Source organism: Cervus canadensis, chromosome 33 (genome assembly GCF_019320065.1).
Source record: "Cervus canadensis isolate Bull #8, Minnesota chromosome 33, ASM1932006v1, whole genome shotgun sequence".
In the NCBI taxonomy this organism is placed as follows: Eukaryota; Metazoa; Chordata; class Mammalia; order Artiodactyla; family Cervidae; genus Cervus; species Cervus canadensis.
This window is the reverse complement of record NC_057418.1, coordinates 28,132,076-28,150,312: the sequence shown is the minus strand read 5'-3', so window position 1 is coordinate 28,150,312 and position 18,237 is coordinate 28,132,076. Positions and strand designations below refer to the sequence as shown.

Here is an 18,237-nt window from a genome sequence, read left to right as displayed (position 1 = left end):
ATTTCAGGGTGAAAGTTTTTAGTGCAGGTTTAAATGAAACTTTTTCTCTTTTTCCTCTCTACCCCGGATATGGGTAAAAATACACGACTGACTTGAGCCGCTCGGGCCCAGCATGGCTTGAGAGGGAGCCGGGCGAGCCCGAGCAACTATTATCCACTTCTCTCTGATTGCTCGGGCGCACTCGCAAAACGCGGACTGGACTCAGCCCTGGGCGGCCGCGGCCCGCGGGGCCCTGCGCCCGCCTGGCCGCCCGGCCCGGGTGCAGCCTCGCGGGCACCGGCGGCCCCGGGCCGGGGAGCTCGGGTCGGGCCGCGCCGCTGGCGTCCGGAGCGCGGCGGGCGTGGGGCGACCGGAGGCTGCACTTTCCCCTGGTGCCTCCGTCGCCTTGCCAACCGGGCGTTCGCGTGTTTGTTTTCACGTCTAAAAGGCAAGATACAAAGGTGGAAAACGAGTCTGACGAGCAGACAAAAGAGGGAGAGAAGGGCCGGGGAACAAAGTTGTCTGTCGGCCTCAAAGGTTACGAGGAGCCGACGGAGAAAGAAAATATTTGGGCTATCTGTGCAAAAGCACTGCCTCTCCCAAGAGTTATGTAATTTTTCAGCATGTTAGCCTCTCTCCCTTGATTTCGGGCCATCAGTATGATTCCCACAACTTCTTCAAACTGCAAAATTAGGAAAGAGTTTTAACTGAAGGTTAGCCGCATTCCGGGAGGTCTGCGCCCTGTACACAACAGGTACTCAATACATGCTTATTACTGACTGCACCTGCCCCAAAGAAATGCCAATATAACTTTTTTTTTTTTTTTTTTAAGGCAGTGTGTGTGTGCCTGGGCGCTTAGTCCCTCAGTTCTGTCTGAGACTCTGTGACTCCATGGACTATAGCCCACCAGGCTCCTCTGTCCATGGGATTCTCCAGGCAGGAACACTGGAATGGATAGCCATTCCCTTCTCCAGGGGATCTTCCCGACTCAAGGATCGAACTGGGGTCTGCTGCGTTGCTGGCGGATTCTTTACCATCTGAGCCACCAGGGAAGCCCACATAGGCTTTATTAATGAAAACACAAAAGTATTCCCGAAGGAGCATTTTCCTCACAATGCACTTGCCTGTCTTCTCTCTGAAGGGAAAGCCTTCAAATATGTAGAGTGGTGTGTTATGCTCCCAACAACTTGCACGTGGAAATTTAACTGTTGGTGCCATAATAGCAAGAGCTAAGGTTTATCTCATGTCTTCATAAATCAGTATGACGCCTTTCATCCTATTTTAGAGGTTATGTGCACAGTTAACCCTCTTGATATGAGTTCATTTCTAAGTAATGTGAAACCAAACTTAAAGAAATACATGTTATATTTCATAAACATAAGATCAGTGATGATGTAAATCCATCAAATCTAATCCTACAGCAAAAACGTTTCACACTTTTTCTTCAAATACTATCCATTGTTTTATCACTTTTTGATGTTTTAAATGTTTTTATTATTGTGACTCTGTCACCTAGTAATATCTTGAATATCTTCCAAAACAGGACTTCTTAACCTAAACAATAGCTCAGTTGTACTAGTGTGGACTCAGTTTTCACGGAGAGAAAGCGTCTGAAACCAGAGCTTTCAAGAAGTCCTGCTAGCTGAAATGATATATATGATTTTGGTAGAATGTAGCTTTCTAAAATCATCTAATTCTTCAGCTTTCCATAAAGGCTGTTTTAGTTTATTTCAACTGCAGTGGTTATTTTTGTTTGCTTGACCAAATGTAAATATGTTACTGGACTAAATAGAAAAGGACAGATGTGAAATACTGGTGATTGATGGTGGAGGAGGAGAATCAGGTGCATACCCAAGGTGCATACAACAAATTGCAAGTCTATGCAAACAACTGGAAAACAGGAGTTTTATCATCACGTGTAAGTGAATAAGAGAAATTTAAGGTGAATTCATGCCAAATCATTCATCAGTTTTTGCCAAGAGAATACTACATCTTTGTTAGTGTGCCTCTTTGACATTTTCTCCTGGATTTTCTCCCTTTATGTAGTCAAATACATACTAATTACATGATGATACCACATAAGTTGAATTTTTTAAGTTTTCATATGCAAATACAAATATATGTCTGTTTTGCGTATGTGTTTATACATATATTCTAAACTCAATTACATATTTATGCTTTTAGACATTTATAGTCCAACTGAATGTACACATATAGTCATAAAAATACATTTTTTCCAACTGATAAAATAGATCAACATCAGTTCATACAAGTGCAGCCATATTTTGTGGCTTATTTTCACAACTAATCCTAAAAAGGGAAAATGAGTCACCAAGTTCACCTCTGGCCCTTTTCTTAACACTTTTTTTTCTATATAGAAAAATCATGAAACTTGAAAAAAAAAACTAGGTATATAGGTCGAAATCTCTTTTAATTCCTCTTGCTTCAGCAAGTCAACTAGAAGATTGGAACCAAGAGGCTATGAAATCGAGGCCCCCAGCACAATGAAGTCAGTCTGCTATAAAAGGCGACACATGCCAGCTTCTCCTCCCCAATGGCAGATGCCACACCCTGAAACAGACAGAAGGCAGTGCAGTCTGGAACAGAAGCACAACACAAAGCCGGCAGGACTTGGTTTTGTCTCTTAAACCACAGAGCATGCTAAAATACCTTTTCAAAAGCGTCTTGCTGAAGGTAGTCGTGGGCTCCTCTTTATTCAACTTAGGCTTCTCAAACACACCTTCTTGAGAAAACAAAAGAAAAGCCTCTTAACAGTTTCATTTAAAAAATCCAGGACTTAACAAAATTGCAGTTGTCGGGTCTGTTAGAAAGTCATGAAATAGGTTCACATTTCTCAAAAGCAAAGTCATGAAATAGTTTCATATTTCCCAAAAGCATGATTCGAACTGTAGATTATAGTTGGTGTTGTGTCAGTTGCCTCAATTATCCTATATGGAGATTCTACAGTAGTTTTCAAATGGAAAATAAAGTACTAGAAATGACCGCATTCATCTTTCCTAATGAATTCTTTATTTTTACACCTCTTGCCTAAATTTCAAACCATAATGACAACTTTAATAAGTTACAGTAGCCACAAAGGAGCCGAGGAGGTGAAAGCCCAAAAGCTGCAGAGTGGGCTCACCCTGCCTGCAGCCACCCTGCCACCCACCGAATGCCCCACACCCTCACGGTTAGCCAGAGGATTACCCAGTACTTTGTTAAACATGACTTTCTGGTTACAAAAATGGGGTTGGGTTTGGTGGGTTTTTTTAACGTTGTGAAAAATTGATATTCAAATACGATTCCCTTTGAATAAGTTTTAGGGCACTGAATCAAAGGCTCTTCAAACCTGCCCACTTAAAGAGGATTGAGCCAGATGGTAGTTTAAGAATGCCACAGTTCTGTTCTCTTTGCCTCTTCATAGCCCATCACACTGTTTGCTTTAAGATTAGTCCCCTTTTACTGTTCTGGTTATTTATTCAATAACTGAAACTATCATGATTCACTACCCATCATATTTCTCAGTGTTCTTTACATAATTTGAAACCAATTTAGACTAAAGCCCTGTCAAAAGTTTTACAAATAACTATTAAAGACTAAGACTTTGGATACTTGCTTTCCTTTTAGATTTATGAGAAATGCTATGAATGGAGCTAATGGGATTTCCCTACTTATCTTGATCAGGGACTTTAAAAAGCACTAAACAATTGTCCTTTTCACGTCTCTGATTTAGATGTTAGCAGTGAATAACTGAGTAAATGCAAGATACGGGAGACAGCATTTGACTTGAAAGAACTTTGCAAATGTAATAGTGGCCCATAAGTTTAGGATGCAAAACAACTAGGATCTGAAAACAAACATCTAGGCAAGAAATAATTTAAATAAATGTGGGGACTCTTGACTAACAAGAGCACTACTATATTCCCTAAGACTATTATAGTGGGACTAATAAACTGGATGGGGAGAGGGATAAACTACACCTTTTTTTTTTCAACAAACTTGTCTAGAATCTAGCTTGTGACATTCCCTGAGAATAAAAATACTACCTTCGTTCTGTCCTCAATAGGGGAGATAAACTGTTAACCTAAAACATACTTATTGTTGTTCAGTTGCTAAGTCGTGTGCTTCTCTGCGACCACCTCACAGACTGCAGCATGCCAGGCTCCTCTGTCCACTTTCTCAGAGTTTGGTCAAATTCATGTTCATTGAGTCTGTGATGCTATCTAACCATCTCCCAGGTGGTGCAGTGGTAAAGAATCCACCTGCCAGCCAGGAGACATGGGTTCCATCCCTGGGCCAGGAAGATCCTCTGGAGAAGGAAATGGCAACCCACTCCAGAACTCTTGCCTGGAAAATTCCGTGGACAGAGGAACCTAGCTAGGTACAGTCCCTAGGGTCGAAAAGAGTTGACCACGACTGAGCATACAAACACACGCATTAGACACACTTAGGGCTGCCGTGAAACGTCATGGAGGATCCGGCCAGAAAAGCAGCAGTTCAGACTTCCCCACCTCACAGCATTCCCTGCAGCTCTGCCTTATTGGCTGCCATCGGCAGGGCACTGCGCCCTAATCCTCAGTCTAGTTTGAAGTGATTCCGGAACCCACCAATGCTGAAGCTAGACTTCCAGAATCCTAAGTCAGGTTCACCAGAGAGTGAGTGAGTGTGTTGAGTGTGAGTGTGTGTGTGTGTTAGTCACTCAATCGTGTCCAACTCTCTGTGACCCCATAGACTGCAGCCTGCCAGGCTCCTCTGACCATGGAATTCTCCAGGCAAGAATACTGGAGTGGGTTGCCATTTCCTCCAAGGTTCACCAGTGACTACTCCAATTTCTCTCCAAAGTCCCTGGAAACATAGTAACAGCAACAAAATAAATTACATTTATTTCTGTAATATATTTTGGAATGCTGTACTATGTATCTTATACCAGACTGTCCACATTTTGAATGTGTAACAATTTTTTTTATTACAGCCTAGTTTAGAAATGTTCTATAGTTTTTAGACAAATGTGTGTTCAATGGCATTTCTTCAGTTTATTCCCAGGATTGTCCTCGTTTTGCCATCATCAGAATCATTTATTGAGCATCTACTAGTGCACTTTAATATTCTCTCCAATGATTACATCATGTCATATACCCATCTGTGTGGCTTCTGTCACTGATAACCTACTGCTTAGATAAAAGCACTTTATTGATAACATTACTCTAGTTCCCCATTAAGTAAATACTCAAGAAGTAAACATATTTGAGGTATTTTGTATTAATAAAGAATATAAAGGAAATCATTTAGAGTTAATCTCAATTTTCTGGAAAGATTTTAGCAACTTATTTGAAGGCCTGAATCTTTGTCATTGGTGATTAATTGCTTCTTAGTACTTATAAATTTCTACAATAAAACTACTTATCAAGCACAATAAACTCCAAATAATAAATAACTCATGTGCATTAACGTAACGCATTTGTGATATTTATTTCACCCTCCTTATCTTCATTTTGTTCCTAATTCATCAAGAGAATCAGTTGGCACTCTTAAGGGTAAATTACTGACAGTCATCTCAATGTTCTCCTAAGGGCCAAAGGATTTGGTTATAGGCTGTCCTTCCACCAAATGACATAATTTCACTGGGGAATTTGCTTATCAGTGCATTCCTCTAGAAATGCTCAAGTGGTTGAGCATAAATATTTTTTTCTCTCCCTAGCTTAAAGGATATTTCACATCGTAGCATGTTACTACAGGACTTAAAAGTCAGTGGCCTCCCTGGCGTCTGTCTGACCCTCAGACGTCTCCCAGACTGTCCTTCTGTCTGTGGTGCTGGTGACCTGCTTTTCTCAGGGACCATGTGGGGTAAAGGTTTCCCTCCCAAAGGATAACCCACAGGAGCAGCTGGGCAGGCGGCTTCTTGATTCAACCCCATTCATTCGGCAGATAATTGCCGAGGCCTGCCTACTCCGCACCGGCCTTGGGCTTGACTCTGCAGCCACCACACTGAGAATTTAAAAAAAAAATAAAAATAAAAGGAACTTCCAGCACTGTCCATCAGCTCGCCACTAATCAAGTGACCCCACGCAAAAGTGCCTAGCTGCGCAGAAGACAACGCGCTGGGAAGGAAAGGCGCAGGGCTCTACGAGGGAAGGCGCTGACGCAAGCCGGGGCCCCAGGGAAGGCTTCCCGGAGGAAACGTGGCTGAAACCAGAGGAGCGAGGAGGAATAACCCGGGCAGGAAGGGAAAGGGCGTCCCGGACGGCAGGTGGCGCGGGGCCGGCCCTCGCACCGGCCCGCAGCCCAGCTGCACCCGCGCTTGTCCCCCGAGCGCAGCGCGAAGGGACCGCGGCCTCGGCGCCCAGGAGGCTGACCCGGGGCCCGGGGTGGTCACGCGGCCCTCGGGCTGCTGGGAAGAGAGGCGGGGCCGGAGGGAGTGGGCGAGGGCCGGGGGCGGGGCCCGGGCGTCCAGGCCCGCCTCCTTCAAGTGCGGAGCTTCCCAGTGCATAAGGAGACTCGGGAATAATAAAAGAGCATCCTAACGTCAGTCTGTTTGAATGGTTACACTTTTTAAAACACACTCAGCCTAGTGAATAGAAGGCGATACAAGTGTGCTTTTCACAGAATTAACTCTGAGATTCACGTAGTTTTCATTAATTCACAGAGCCCCACAGGCTGTGTGGTCTGTTGATGGATCACAAGTCTAAAAACAAATAGCAGGATCAGCAACTTTTCTTTCCGTCTAGTCATTGTATCTCGAGGACTAAAGGGATAACCGTAACTGGCGGCCACGACGAAGCCTAAATTTGGGAGCCTTTGTGCCTCCTCTCCCAGTTCTCTGTCTTGAAGGAGCTTCCTCCATGTGAGAGATAAGAGATGGTGGAGGTGGAAGGAGGCAGGAGGGACCCTGGGGATGGAGGTAAGTGAAGTGATTCCAAAGAGTCCACAACTTAAGAATGTGTGGATTTTTCACTGACCAAGGGCTTCCAACCAAGGATGTGAATGGGGTCTTCAGTTCAGCCAGAGCCTTACTTGCCACCCCTAAGAGTCCTGCTTGAGGATGGGGTGTCTAATTTGCACAAAGACTCGTGCATGCTTGCAGTGGCCCTCCATGGCAGAGAGGGCAAGGAGGTAACATTGATAGACTTTGGTAATCAATTAGATATAGGGGTGAGGAAATGGAAAGATCAAGTTCCCACCTCTCCCTTCTTTTACCATCTCCCTACCTCCCCTTCCTGGTCCAAACCAATGATGAAGCAGCTGGAAACTCCAGCTGTTATCCCTACCGCCCCATCCACTTCACCCTATCCATCTATCCTACCCCTCCAACTGCTCTGATAAGCCAACTCTGTCCATAATAGAATCTTAGGCCTAAAAACAGCTTAGAAGTTTTAATAAGCTGTGAAAAACTCGTCAGATCCATACACTATAGATGTTTTGTGATGTCAGAGCCTTCTCTCTTACCTAGGAATGTGTAAAGTTGAGATGATCCATGAGAAACTCTTTGAAACAAATAAACCAAATGAGTTGACACTCAACCCATAAGTTACAGTTTGCCCCCTTCCCAGAGCCTACTGTTTGCACAGCTCCAAGGACTGTTGTGCTTATCATCACTGATTTAAAGGACACCTGTGTCCAGTGTAGCTGCTTATCCCCTGGAGGTATGCAGTATGACTGCCCTGCTCCTTCTGCATTTGTGAGAGGCCAGAGCTATCATCTGGAGAAGGCAATGGCACCCGACTCCAGTACTCTTGCCTGGAAAATCCCACGGACGGAGGAGCCTGGTAGGCTGCAGTCCATAGGGTCGCGAAGAGTCAGACACAACTGAGCGACTTCACTTTCACATTTCATTTTCATGCATTGGAGAAGGAAATGGCAACCCACTCCAGTGTTCTTGCCTGGAGAATCCCAGGGATGGGGGAGCCTGGTGGGCTGCCGTCTATGGGGTCACACAGAGTCGGACACGACTGAAGTGACTTAGCAGCAGCAGCAGGGCTATCATCTGCAGTCCCTGAAAGGGGGGCACGGGAAGAAAGGAGGAGCCCAGGCTGGAAAATACGCAGGCCTGGGCAGCATCCTTGTTTTGTGTCATGACCAGGCTTTCTGCTACCTGTCCACAGGTGCAAACCTTGGGGCAAACCACCTTGCTTGTCTGGAGGAGAAAAAGGCGAGGCCAGCCCTGGGAGTTGGTGCTCCCAGAAGGCAGTCTTCGGAGCACCCAGCACACACTCCCTTCTTCTCACTCATCCCTATTTAAGGATAGGGCGTGAGTCTAGAAAAGGGAAAAACTTCAGGCAGAAATAGATGTACTTAATAAACCAAGCCACTTCTGGGCTGCTTTGAGTTTCATCATGATTATTACTTAGCATTTATTGTGTTTATATGGTGCCCAGCACTTTGCATACATGTGACAGACATGCAAGTTGCCTAATCTGACATCTGTTCTCACCTTTGGTCAAAGAAACCCCAATTTTTAACTGGGCACATGACCACCTGTAGAAAACAAAACCATCTACACATTTCCCAGATCCCTTGGAGGTAGGTATGCCCATGTGTTTAAGGACAGCTGTGGTGCTGGCTTGGTTACTTTCTACCTCCAAACTTAGTTTATGAGAGAGAGAAGTAAACTTCTGTTTAAGCTACTAATTTTTTTTTTTTTTTGCTTTATTTTGTTTGGATTTTTTTCTTTTTCTTTTTAGTAGAAAATAAAATCTACACTTGACTGATATAGTGTGTGTCTTATGTAATTCTCAAACAACCCTTTGAGAGTTTAGTTAACCTCTCGGGCCTTGATTTCCTCCTGTGGAAAATAATAGCACCTAGTTCTCTAGGCGTCTGAAGATTAGATGAAATAATTCCTGCAAAGCTCTGAACACAGTGCCTGGCACAAGACAAGTGTTTAATGCTATTCTTTATTTTATTAAGGGCCTTACATCTCTCTAGTGGGATCACCAATTCCATGAAGTCCCTGTTTTTAATCTCTTCCATCCTCCACAGAACAATCCTGGACCCACAGTGGGCTCTGCACTTAATTGTTGAGAGAACCTGTGGCTGAACACAAATGTGCACATAAAATTATTTACATGCATTCTCAAATTACTTGTTTCTGTCAGTGTTAAGAACTGAGGTAGCTCAAGCAACCATAAATTTTCATATGGTTATACTTTTAAAATAAAGGCAGGATTCCTAACTTCCTTTTTTTTTTTTTTTTTTTTTTGCTTCAAGGTGTGGGAAGTTTTTCTTAAAAGGTCAGGTCTACCTATTTCTTTGATTTCCCATCTTCTCCGCTACGAAAGAACACTGGTAGTAAAGCCAGAGGGAAGGTAAGACTTCATTGGTTTTGTTGACTAAAGGAGCATCGTGTGAGCATGAGACTTGTAACTGGAGACGGTGTGGAGCGCTGCTTTCAGCGTGTTTAACACTGCGGCTTATCACAGTAGTCTTGGTTTGTACTAGTTTAGCACTTATTTACAAACAACATGATTATTAGTGCCGATTCTAGAAGACTGGTTTCCCACTGACCCCAAAAGAAACAATGCAAATATTCATCCTTTTCCAAAGCATAGTAAAACTCCTGTGGTTTTTGAAACCAGACCAAGAACACATGTAGAAAAGCCCATGGATTATTTTAAGTGAACTTATTTTTTTTTTAATCTCATTAACTTTTCACCATATGCTGTTTATTTTTTATATCCTGCACAGGCTGAGAAATGAAAATAGACCAGGCCACTATGTTTTGTTCAGGGCACATCATTATGAGGATGACATAGACAAACTGGGGAGTTCCGAGAAAAAACAAAGATGATTAGGGGCACTTTGTAAGATGACTTATTGAAAAAGATTTTTAAAGCTCTATATGTTCGTTAACTCAGCAACCTAGGAGGCAAGCAGGAAAACTGCTTCCCACCACATGAAAAGTGTTACCTCGGGGGGTTCCTGAATGCAGATAGGAGCTGGATTCATGTCCCAGTTTCACATTTATGGGCTGTGCCTGTTTTACCATTTACTTAACCTTATTGTGCGGCAGAATGTTTGTGAGACACTAAATGTCTACTTGGTGGGGTTTGGGGGATAAGAATTAAATGAGAGACTATATGTAAAGCATTTAACATATTGCCTGGAAGTAAACAGGTTAAGTGGGTCAGGAAGATCCCCTGGAGGAGGAAAAGGCAACCCACTCCAGCATTCTGGTCTGGCAAATCCCATGGACAGAGGGGCCTGGTGGGCTACAGTCCATGGGGTCGCAAAGAGTCAGAAAAATATGTCAGTAGGGTGTGTGTGTATGCATGTGTATTTTAATTTCTAAATAGAATGGGTTTCTGGCATGTGATTTCAGAAGAATCAGTTACACTCCCCTCAACGCCAAACATTTCTCCTATTTGTCAGTGTCTAAGTTGCTTCAGTCATGGCTGAATTCTGGGACAAATTCTGTTTCCTGGAGAATCCTGTTACCCTCAGAAACAGCGAAACATATGAATGGGTGGAAAGCATATCTAAATATTGAAGAAGTTTTGCTTTCCATCTGAAAAGCTCAGGCTTGCAGAGCCTCAAGCATTTCCTAAAGGCTGGAATCCCAGGATTTGTCATGGCTGTGTTACGTTGACCCTTGGAAGATCAAGGTAGGCACTGATGGAGAGAGGGGAGCGGGGGAGACAGCATGGAAGTGTGTTTCCAGGCCAAAGATCATTCCATGATTCTGTGGCTACAGAGGAGAGTGGATGATGTGGAACACCTTTGCTTTGGAAGCAATAATGAAGCACAGTGATGCGGCTCCACTCTATAAGAATGCTGGCATTAAAGCCAGAGGGAAGGACTCAGGGAACCCCTGCCCTGCTGTCCAGGGTCACGTGGGTCTGGCTGCAGTGCAAGGATGGGTGAAGGCATGGCATTGAGAACTTGCCTCCTCCTGGGTGGGTGCGAAGAAAGAAAACAGAAAAAAGAAAAGAAACTGGAAGAGCAGGCAAAGGGGGAAGAAAAAAAGAGAGGGAGGGAGAAAAACCACAGAGATTTCCAGAGATAGCTGGACACACTGTTACTAGAAATCTCACTGGATCTGAAAAGATAGTGTTGCGAGTTGAAATGTATCCTTTGATACATTTATCATTCACTGGGCTAGACCCTCTTACTAATGTGAGATAATGCATGGAAGTCATAGAAATTTTACGTTCAAGGTTGCGCTTTAGAGTAAGTTTTCGTGCTGACCTTCCATGGATACATTCCCTTGGACAGTTGTCCATCGGCCTCTGTTTGATTTCATAATCTCTTCCAGGGATTATGTAAGATTATTTCTAAACTTACCTGGCCACTGGGAAAGTTTCATCTCCAATTTCTAATTTCTTCCAGGAAAATCCACTTGCCTTTTCTTGGCTTTCCTTGGTTCCAATCTTCTGGAAATACATATATTGAAACCTGAAGCACAGTGTTCTGTGATTTTCATTCTACTCCTATTTTATTAAAGTTTGTTGTTGTTTAGTTGCTCAGTCATGTCCGACTCTTTCGCAACCCCATGGACTGTAGCCTGCCAGGCTCCTCTGTCCTTGGCATTTCCCAAGCAAGAAAGCTGGAGTGGGTTGCCATTTCCTCCTCCAGGGCATCTTCCCCACCCAGGGATCGAACCTGCATCTCCTGTATTGGCAGGCAGGTTCTTTACCACTGAGCCACCAGGGAAGTCCATTTTAAAAAGCTTATTAAAGTTGGGGGAGGTCTATTCAGATCACCTAAGCTCTTTTAAGTGACAAGTAGGGATGAAAAGACTGCAGGGCGTGGATGGGATGAAAGTTTCAAGGGCATAAGACAGAGACTGGTAGAAACTCCAGCTTCCTGATCTGCAAAAGGAGACGAATGAGCCAGCTGGTACCTCCTCTTAAGTTTCTGAATTGTTTTTCTCTTCCTCTGATTTCCCGAGGCCATTCTAGCCCAAAGCTTCTGTGCTTTCTCTTCTCCCTTCACCAGCTTGTCCTCTGAGCCACCAGCCCCCGACCCCAAGGATGTACCTGCCCCTTTTCTTTCAGGGCCGCTTCCCTGAGGGCAGCCAGCTCACCCTGGTGACCCTGGGGACAACCCTAGCCTGGCCGGGATGATGCCCTCTCTGCCCTGATACACGCCGGCTGGTTCCTCCTTCCGTGCACTTCATTCTTCTGCATGTGCAGTCGCTTCCTCCAGGGTCTGGCTCACTGCTCACCTGCTCTGAGATGTCGTCCCTGATGAATTACATTTCTGATTACTTGCCCTGCCAGACTCCCTCATTCCTCCCTGCCTCTACATTTGCTGCTTTCTATTTTCTTTCCCACTGTTTGGTCAAGAGCTTTGGTCTTTTGAAGTTCAGCTCGAAAGACTTCCTCTTGTGAAGTCTTCCTGATCTCAATTCCTGCATGCCTAGGGGGAGAGTCCCTTGGACTGCAAGGAGATCAAACCAGTCAATTCTAAAGGAAATCGACCCTGAATGTTCATTGGAAGGACTGATGCTGAAGGTGAAGCTCCAATACTTTGGCCACCTGATGAGAAGAGCCGACTCACTAGAAAAAGACCTTGATGCTAAGAAAGCCTGAGGGCAGGAGGAGAAGGGGGCGACAGAGGATGAGATGGTTGGATGGCATCACCAACTCAATGGACAGGAGTTTGAGCACACTCTGGGAGATAGTGAAGGACAGAGAAGTCTGGCATGCCGTAGTCCTTGGCATCGAAAAGAGTCGGACATGACTTAGTGACTAAAGAGCAAGAGGAACAGACACCTGTGAGCCATGAAACCAACTGTGGACATCACTGTTTGGGCCCTTATTTTATTATATTGTAAATTTTGTGAATTTTTATGTCTCCACCCCTAGACTGAGTGCTCCAGGAGGGCACCCCACATCTTTACAATACCCAGGGCCTAATGTAGGACCTGGTTCTCCATTAGTGTTTTTGAGTGAATGAGTGACCTCTGAACCTGTCAGAGTGACCACAGGGCAACATCCCCTCCCTGCCTCCAGCATGGTACCAATGTAACTGATACACTTGAGCTCCTCTGACAGTTTCTAAAGTGCCAAAGAGTCCCTGCGCATGAGACTGTGTTCTTAGTAATCAATGTTATTCTAAGGAAATTAAGCAGAGTCCTCCATATGGCAGGATGTAGGCGGTGATTTCAGAAGATCACTCAATGGAACTGTATCACTGCTCATCTGAATGCACTTCATGGTGGTAGGTGCGGGCACAAGAAAGTGAGTCAGCCTCCCTCCTGCAGCAAGACAGAGCATCGGCATTCTCTCTTAGAGCTGGAGAATGCCCCGGAGCACGACCTCCTTGAGGGTCCCTAATGAGGAATTCACAAATGGGGAATTTTGCCTTGGCACAATATGAAAAAAAAGTTCTCTGCTCCATGTAACGAGAGTCAAAGATAGAAGAAAGCTATCATGGATGTTTCAGTAATTTTCAGCTGGCAGTATCAGAGATGCCTAGAACAACATGAAAATAAGATTTCTGTGGACAGGAACAAATACATATAACCTCTAACTAGCGTGCAAAAAAAGACTTTTTGGACACTTTATAGACTTAGGATTTCTTTTAAGGTGCTATAACTAAAATATACTGTTGCAAAATCTTTCTCACTATAATTTCAGAGAGCTCTGGAGTGGGTTGCCTTTCCGTTCTCCAGGAGATCTTCCTGACCCAGGGATTGAACCTGCGTCTCCTGCAGGCAGATTCTTTACTATCTGAGCCACCAGGGAAGCCGACTGTCCCAGGATAATTAAAATAAATAGATATAGATACTAAATGTTCTTTGTACTACAAAGAATAAAATTATTAGCGTGATCGATCTAAAACTAGTCTTGTCATAGCTGAGTTGAGATGTAGTTTCCAGATATTTTGGTTTAACTTCTAATTTTTTTTCATCCCAGTTTAAGATGCTAGTATGATGTGCCATCTCGGCCTTGTTTTAATCTGTCAGGATCTGATTTTATTTCTTTGTTTTGAAAATTTTTACATTTCAAAGTTTGGGGAAAATATATTTATTTCATAGTCTCAAAAAGTGTTAAGTCTGGCTTCTGGCAGCCTCCATACGAAAATTCCCCCGTGAAGGTAGTCACATGGTCGGCAGCAGGGGCCTCGAACGAGTGGGAGCACCGTCTCCAGGATGGAGAGGGGGGCATGCCAGCACACCCAGGACTCCCTGTTGGCATCTGTTCTTCCAGTCCTGAGCACCAGGAGCCTCCCCTTTGTCCATAAAAACCCTTAGGCCTGCTCCTGGAGTTTACTCAAACTCATGTTCAAGGACTAGAGTCCAAATGAGAAAAATATAAGGCAGAAGAAGATGTATCCTTCCAGACCCCATTCACTGAAAATCAAACTTGTTGGAAATCACACGTGCTCTTCCACAAACCTGTCACCCTGGCTGGGGCCTCTGGGTGACAACTCTCAAGGCGATTTTGTTCTTAGTCTGCTAATTATTGTACTAACATGCACGTCTTCCAAAACTCTTCCCACCTCATCCCACGTGCCACAAGTGAGGCGGCAGCCAGAGGGCTACTGGTGGTTAGAGAATGCACGTGGAGATGTTGCTGAGACACTGGAGGTCAGCCCAGTGTTGAGGACACCCAGCACGTATTGGTGCAGAGGCGAGAGGGTGGCCAGGAGCCAAGATGGCCCGAGGGGAGGAGAAGTCCAGGACCCAGCCATCAGTCAGGACTTTCAATTCTTCATCTTTCTTACCTACACAAGCCAGTCTAATTCACCATAGCCAGAACGCCTTAGGTTTTGGGATACAAAACTAAACCCACATAACTAACCACAAAATAGTTGGGTCGATGGCATGTAAAGGAAGAAAAAGAAGAAGGAAAGAAGGACCACTCCAAATAATAAAGCATGACTTGGTGCAGCTTTTATGAAAGTACAGTTTTCACCTTTCGTTAGACTCCAGAATTACAACCTTCCCACCAGGTTGGCAGTAATTGAAAAGTTTGACCTGATGTATTGGTGAGACTGTGGAGGAACAGGAATTCTCATATACTGCTAGGATAAATGGAACAGTTCTTTTGGAAACATTTGGTAATAATGTGCAGAATTTTCAATGAGCTTACCTCTGACCAGCCACTGCACTTCTCAACATCTCTCCTATTGATACCTTCTAAAAGTACAAAATAATATCTAGCCAGGATCATGCTTTGTGACATTGTTTCCAACAGCAAAAGATGAGAAACAACCCAAGCTCTCAGCAATAATAGGAAATTCATTCAAAATGACTGTGGCGTGGGACTTCCCTGTTGGTCCAATGGCTAAAGACTCCGTGCTCTCAATGTGGGGAGGGTCCGGGTTCGATCCCTGACCAGGGAACTAGATCCCACACGCTGCAACTAAGAATTCGCATGCTGCTAACATCTCACACATCACAGTGAAGACTGAAGATCCCACATGGAGCAACTAAGACCCAGGGCAGCCAAATAAATGAATAAATAATTTAAAACTGTGATGCATCCATATGGTGGAGTTCTATGAAGCCATCATATAGAACAAAGATTTCCATCTTCCAGTGTGGAGAAGTCTACAAGGTGTTTTGCTAAGTAAAAAACCGAAGGTGTATATGGTGTGCTATCTTTTGTAAGGGGAGTAAGAATATGTACACATATATGTTTGTATTTATAAAAAGAAACACAGAAAGGATAACTCTCTGTAGAGGGTAGTTATCTATAGGAAGCAGAGGAGAGGAAAGGGGAGAGGACACTGCAAGCAAGGTCCCTGTGTGTACCTTTCTGTATAACTTTTCACTTCTGAATTATACATGTATGTTCAAAAATAAATCAAACTGAAGCTGAAAAAAAAAAGTCCATTAATCTTCTCCAGCAGGTATAGCCCATTCTGGCTCAAGGACCAGTCATGAGCTAATTGGAGTGGGGTGAGGTGTATGGCAGGTGTCAAAAGCTTGGCCGGAAGTTTTAGACTGGACATCCACTCCAGTTTACTGCTGGTGGCCCAGGGTAGCCAAGGTCAGTCTTCATTTTCTTCATGAGGTTTGCTGGTTACACATCCTTGTCTTGTTTCCTGGGCTTGTGTCCCAGCCATTGAATCCTGCTTGTTATTCTATCCTGAGCTGGGATCACTGCCTTGCTGCTGCACTATGGCAGTTTAACTTTCCATCCTCCCTTGGCACTGGAGTCTGGTCCCTCCACTCTTGGCTCATGGCTGTGGCCTTGGTACCTGTTGACAGCTGTATCTGATGCTGCCTGATTGCCTGGATTGCCAAACATCAGCTTCCTCCTTACTGAACACTCCCTGATGCCTACTGCTTACTAGAAGTAATAGAGTAACTGGACAATGACGGTGAGTGTTTGCTGTGGGACGAGGACAGGGTGCGGGGCAAGGTCTCCACATGCATCGTTTCATTTGATCTTCATGAAGATCCGAGGAGGCAGGTATAGGGGTGTGTGTGCCTGCGTGAGTGCTCAGTCATGTCTGACTTTTTGCAGCTCCATGGACAGTAGCCCACTAGGTTCCTCTGTCCATGGAATTTTCCAGGCAAGAATACTGGAGTGGGTTGCCATTTCCTTCTCCAGGGGATCTTCCTGACCCAGGGATCAAACCCACAACTCTTGCATCTTCTGCATTAGCAGGCAGGTTCCTTACCAGTTGAGCCACCAGGGAAACCCAGGTATAGGGATAAGAATCATGAAAAAAGGTGAACTGAAATAACTTAACCTCATGAAACCAGTAAAGGAAGAATCTGGGATTGGACACAGGTATGTGTGACTCTAAACTGGAGGAGTCCTCAGCTGCTTTTAGCTAGTTAGGGAAGTCCTGTGGCCAGTGGCTGTGCTCTCTGAAATTAGGAGAAGCCTGAACTGCTGCACCTCTCCCAGTTTCCTGGGCTGAATCTGGTTCTGTCATTTCTGTTCAACTTAATAGATGAGCCATGTTCCAGGGTTGGACCCTGCCATGCTGTTCTAACCTCCTGTGGCTAGTCCATGCACACCTAACCTGCAACACAGGCACCATTTTCTTTATTTCTTCTAACGGGACCACCAATAATTTGGAATGGGCAGTATGGTGTGATTACTCATCTAGAGCCAGACATCCTAGAGTACGAAGTCAAGTGGGCCTTAGGACGCATCACTGCAAACAAAGCTTGTGGAGGTGATGGAACTCCAGAAGAGCTATTTCAAATCCTAAAAGATGATGCTGTGAATGTGCTGCACTCAAGTACCAGCAAACTTGGAAAACTCAGCAGTGGCCCCAGGACTGGAAAAGGTCCGTTTTCGTTCCAATCCTAAAGAAAGGCAATGCCAAAGAATGTTCAAACTACCACAATTGCACTCATTTCATACACTAGCAAAGTAATGCTCAAAATTCTCCAAAATAGGGTTTAACCATACATGAACCGAGAACTTCCAGAGGTTCAAGCTGGATTTAGAAAAGGCAGAGGAACCAGAGCTCAAATTGCCAACATCTGTTGGATCATAGAAAAAGCAAGAGAACTCCAGAAAAAACATTTACTTTTGCTTCATTGACTATGCTAACGCCTTTGACTGTGTGGATCACAACAAAGTGTGGGAAATGCTTCAAGAGATGGGAATACCAGACCACCTTACCTGCCTCCTGAGAAACCCATATACAGATCAAGAAGCAACAGTTAGAACCGGACACGAACAATGGACTGGTTCAAAACTGGGAAAGGAGAATATCAAGGCTGTATATTGTCACCCTGCTTATTTAACTTATATGCAGAGTACATCATGTGAAATGCTGGGTTGGATGAAGCACAAGCCAGAATCAAGATTGCTGGGAGAAATATCAATAACCTCAGACATGCAGATGACACCACCCTTGTGGTAGAAAGCTAAGAGGAACTCAAGAGCCTCGATGAAAGTGAAAGAGGAGAGTGAAAAAGCTGGCTTAAAACTCAACATTAAAAAAATGAAGATCATGGCATCTGGTCCCATCACTTCATGGCAAATAGATGTGGAAACAATGGAAACAGTGAGAGACTTTATTTTCTTCAGCTCCAAAATCACTGCAGGTGATGACTACAGCCATGAAATTAAAAGACACTTGCTCCTTGGAAGAAAACCTATGACAAACCTAGACAGCATATTAAAAAGCAGAGACATTACTTTGCCCAACAAAGGTCTGTCTAGTCAAAGCTATGGTTTTTCCAGTAGTCACGTATGGATGTGAGAGTTGGACTATAAAGGAGGCTGAGCACCGAAGAATTGACGCTTTTGAACCATGGTGTTGGGGAAGACTCTTGAGAGTCCCTTGGACTGCAAGGAGATCAAACCAGTCCATCCTAAAGAAAATCAGTCCTGGGTG

The 18,237-nt window shown here is 44.3% G+C and overlaps 2 protein-coding genes across 2 annotated transcripts in view; both read right to left on the bottom strand.

Annotated features, from left to right (window-relative positions):
* Positions 1-636, bottom strand: part of ARID1B (AT-rich interaction domain 1B) — a 410,189-nt gene extending 409,553 nt beyond the window's left edge. The window contains exon 1 of the mRNA XM_043456854.1: positions 1-636. This exon is cut by the window's left edge and continues 2,045 nt beyond it. The gene's annotated coding sequence lies outside the window, so the exon portion shown is untranslated.
* Positions 59-6,466, bottom strand: LOC122433989 (MAPK-interacting and spindle-stabilizing protein-like). The gene is made up of 2 exons (XM_043457104.1): positions 6,121-6,466; positions 59-420 (listed from the first exon to the last, which is right to left on the bottom strand). Exons 1-2 carry the CDS (start codon positions 6,464-6,466, stop codon positions 59-61), a joined length of 708 nt encoding a protein of 235 aa, XP_043313039.1.
* Between the last annotated feature and the right edge of the window lie 11,771 nt (positions 6,467-18,237).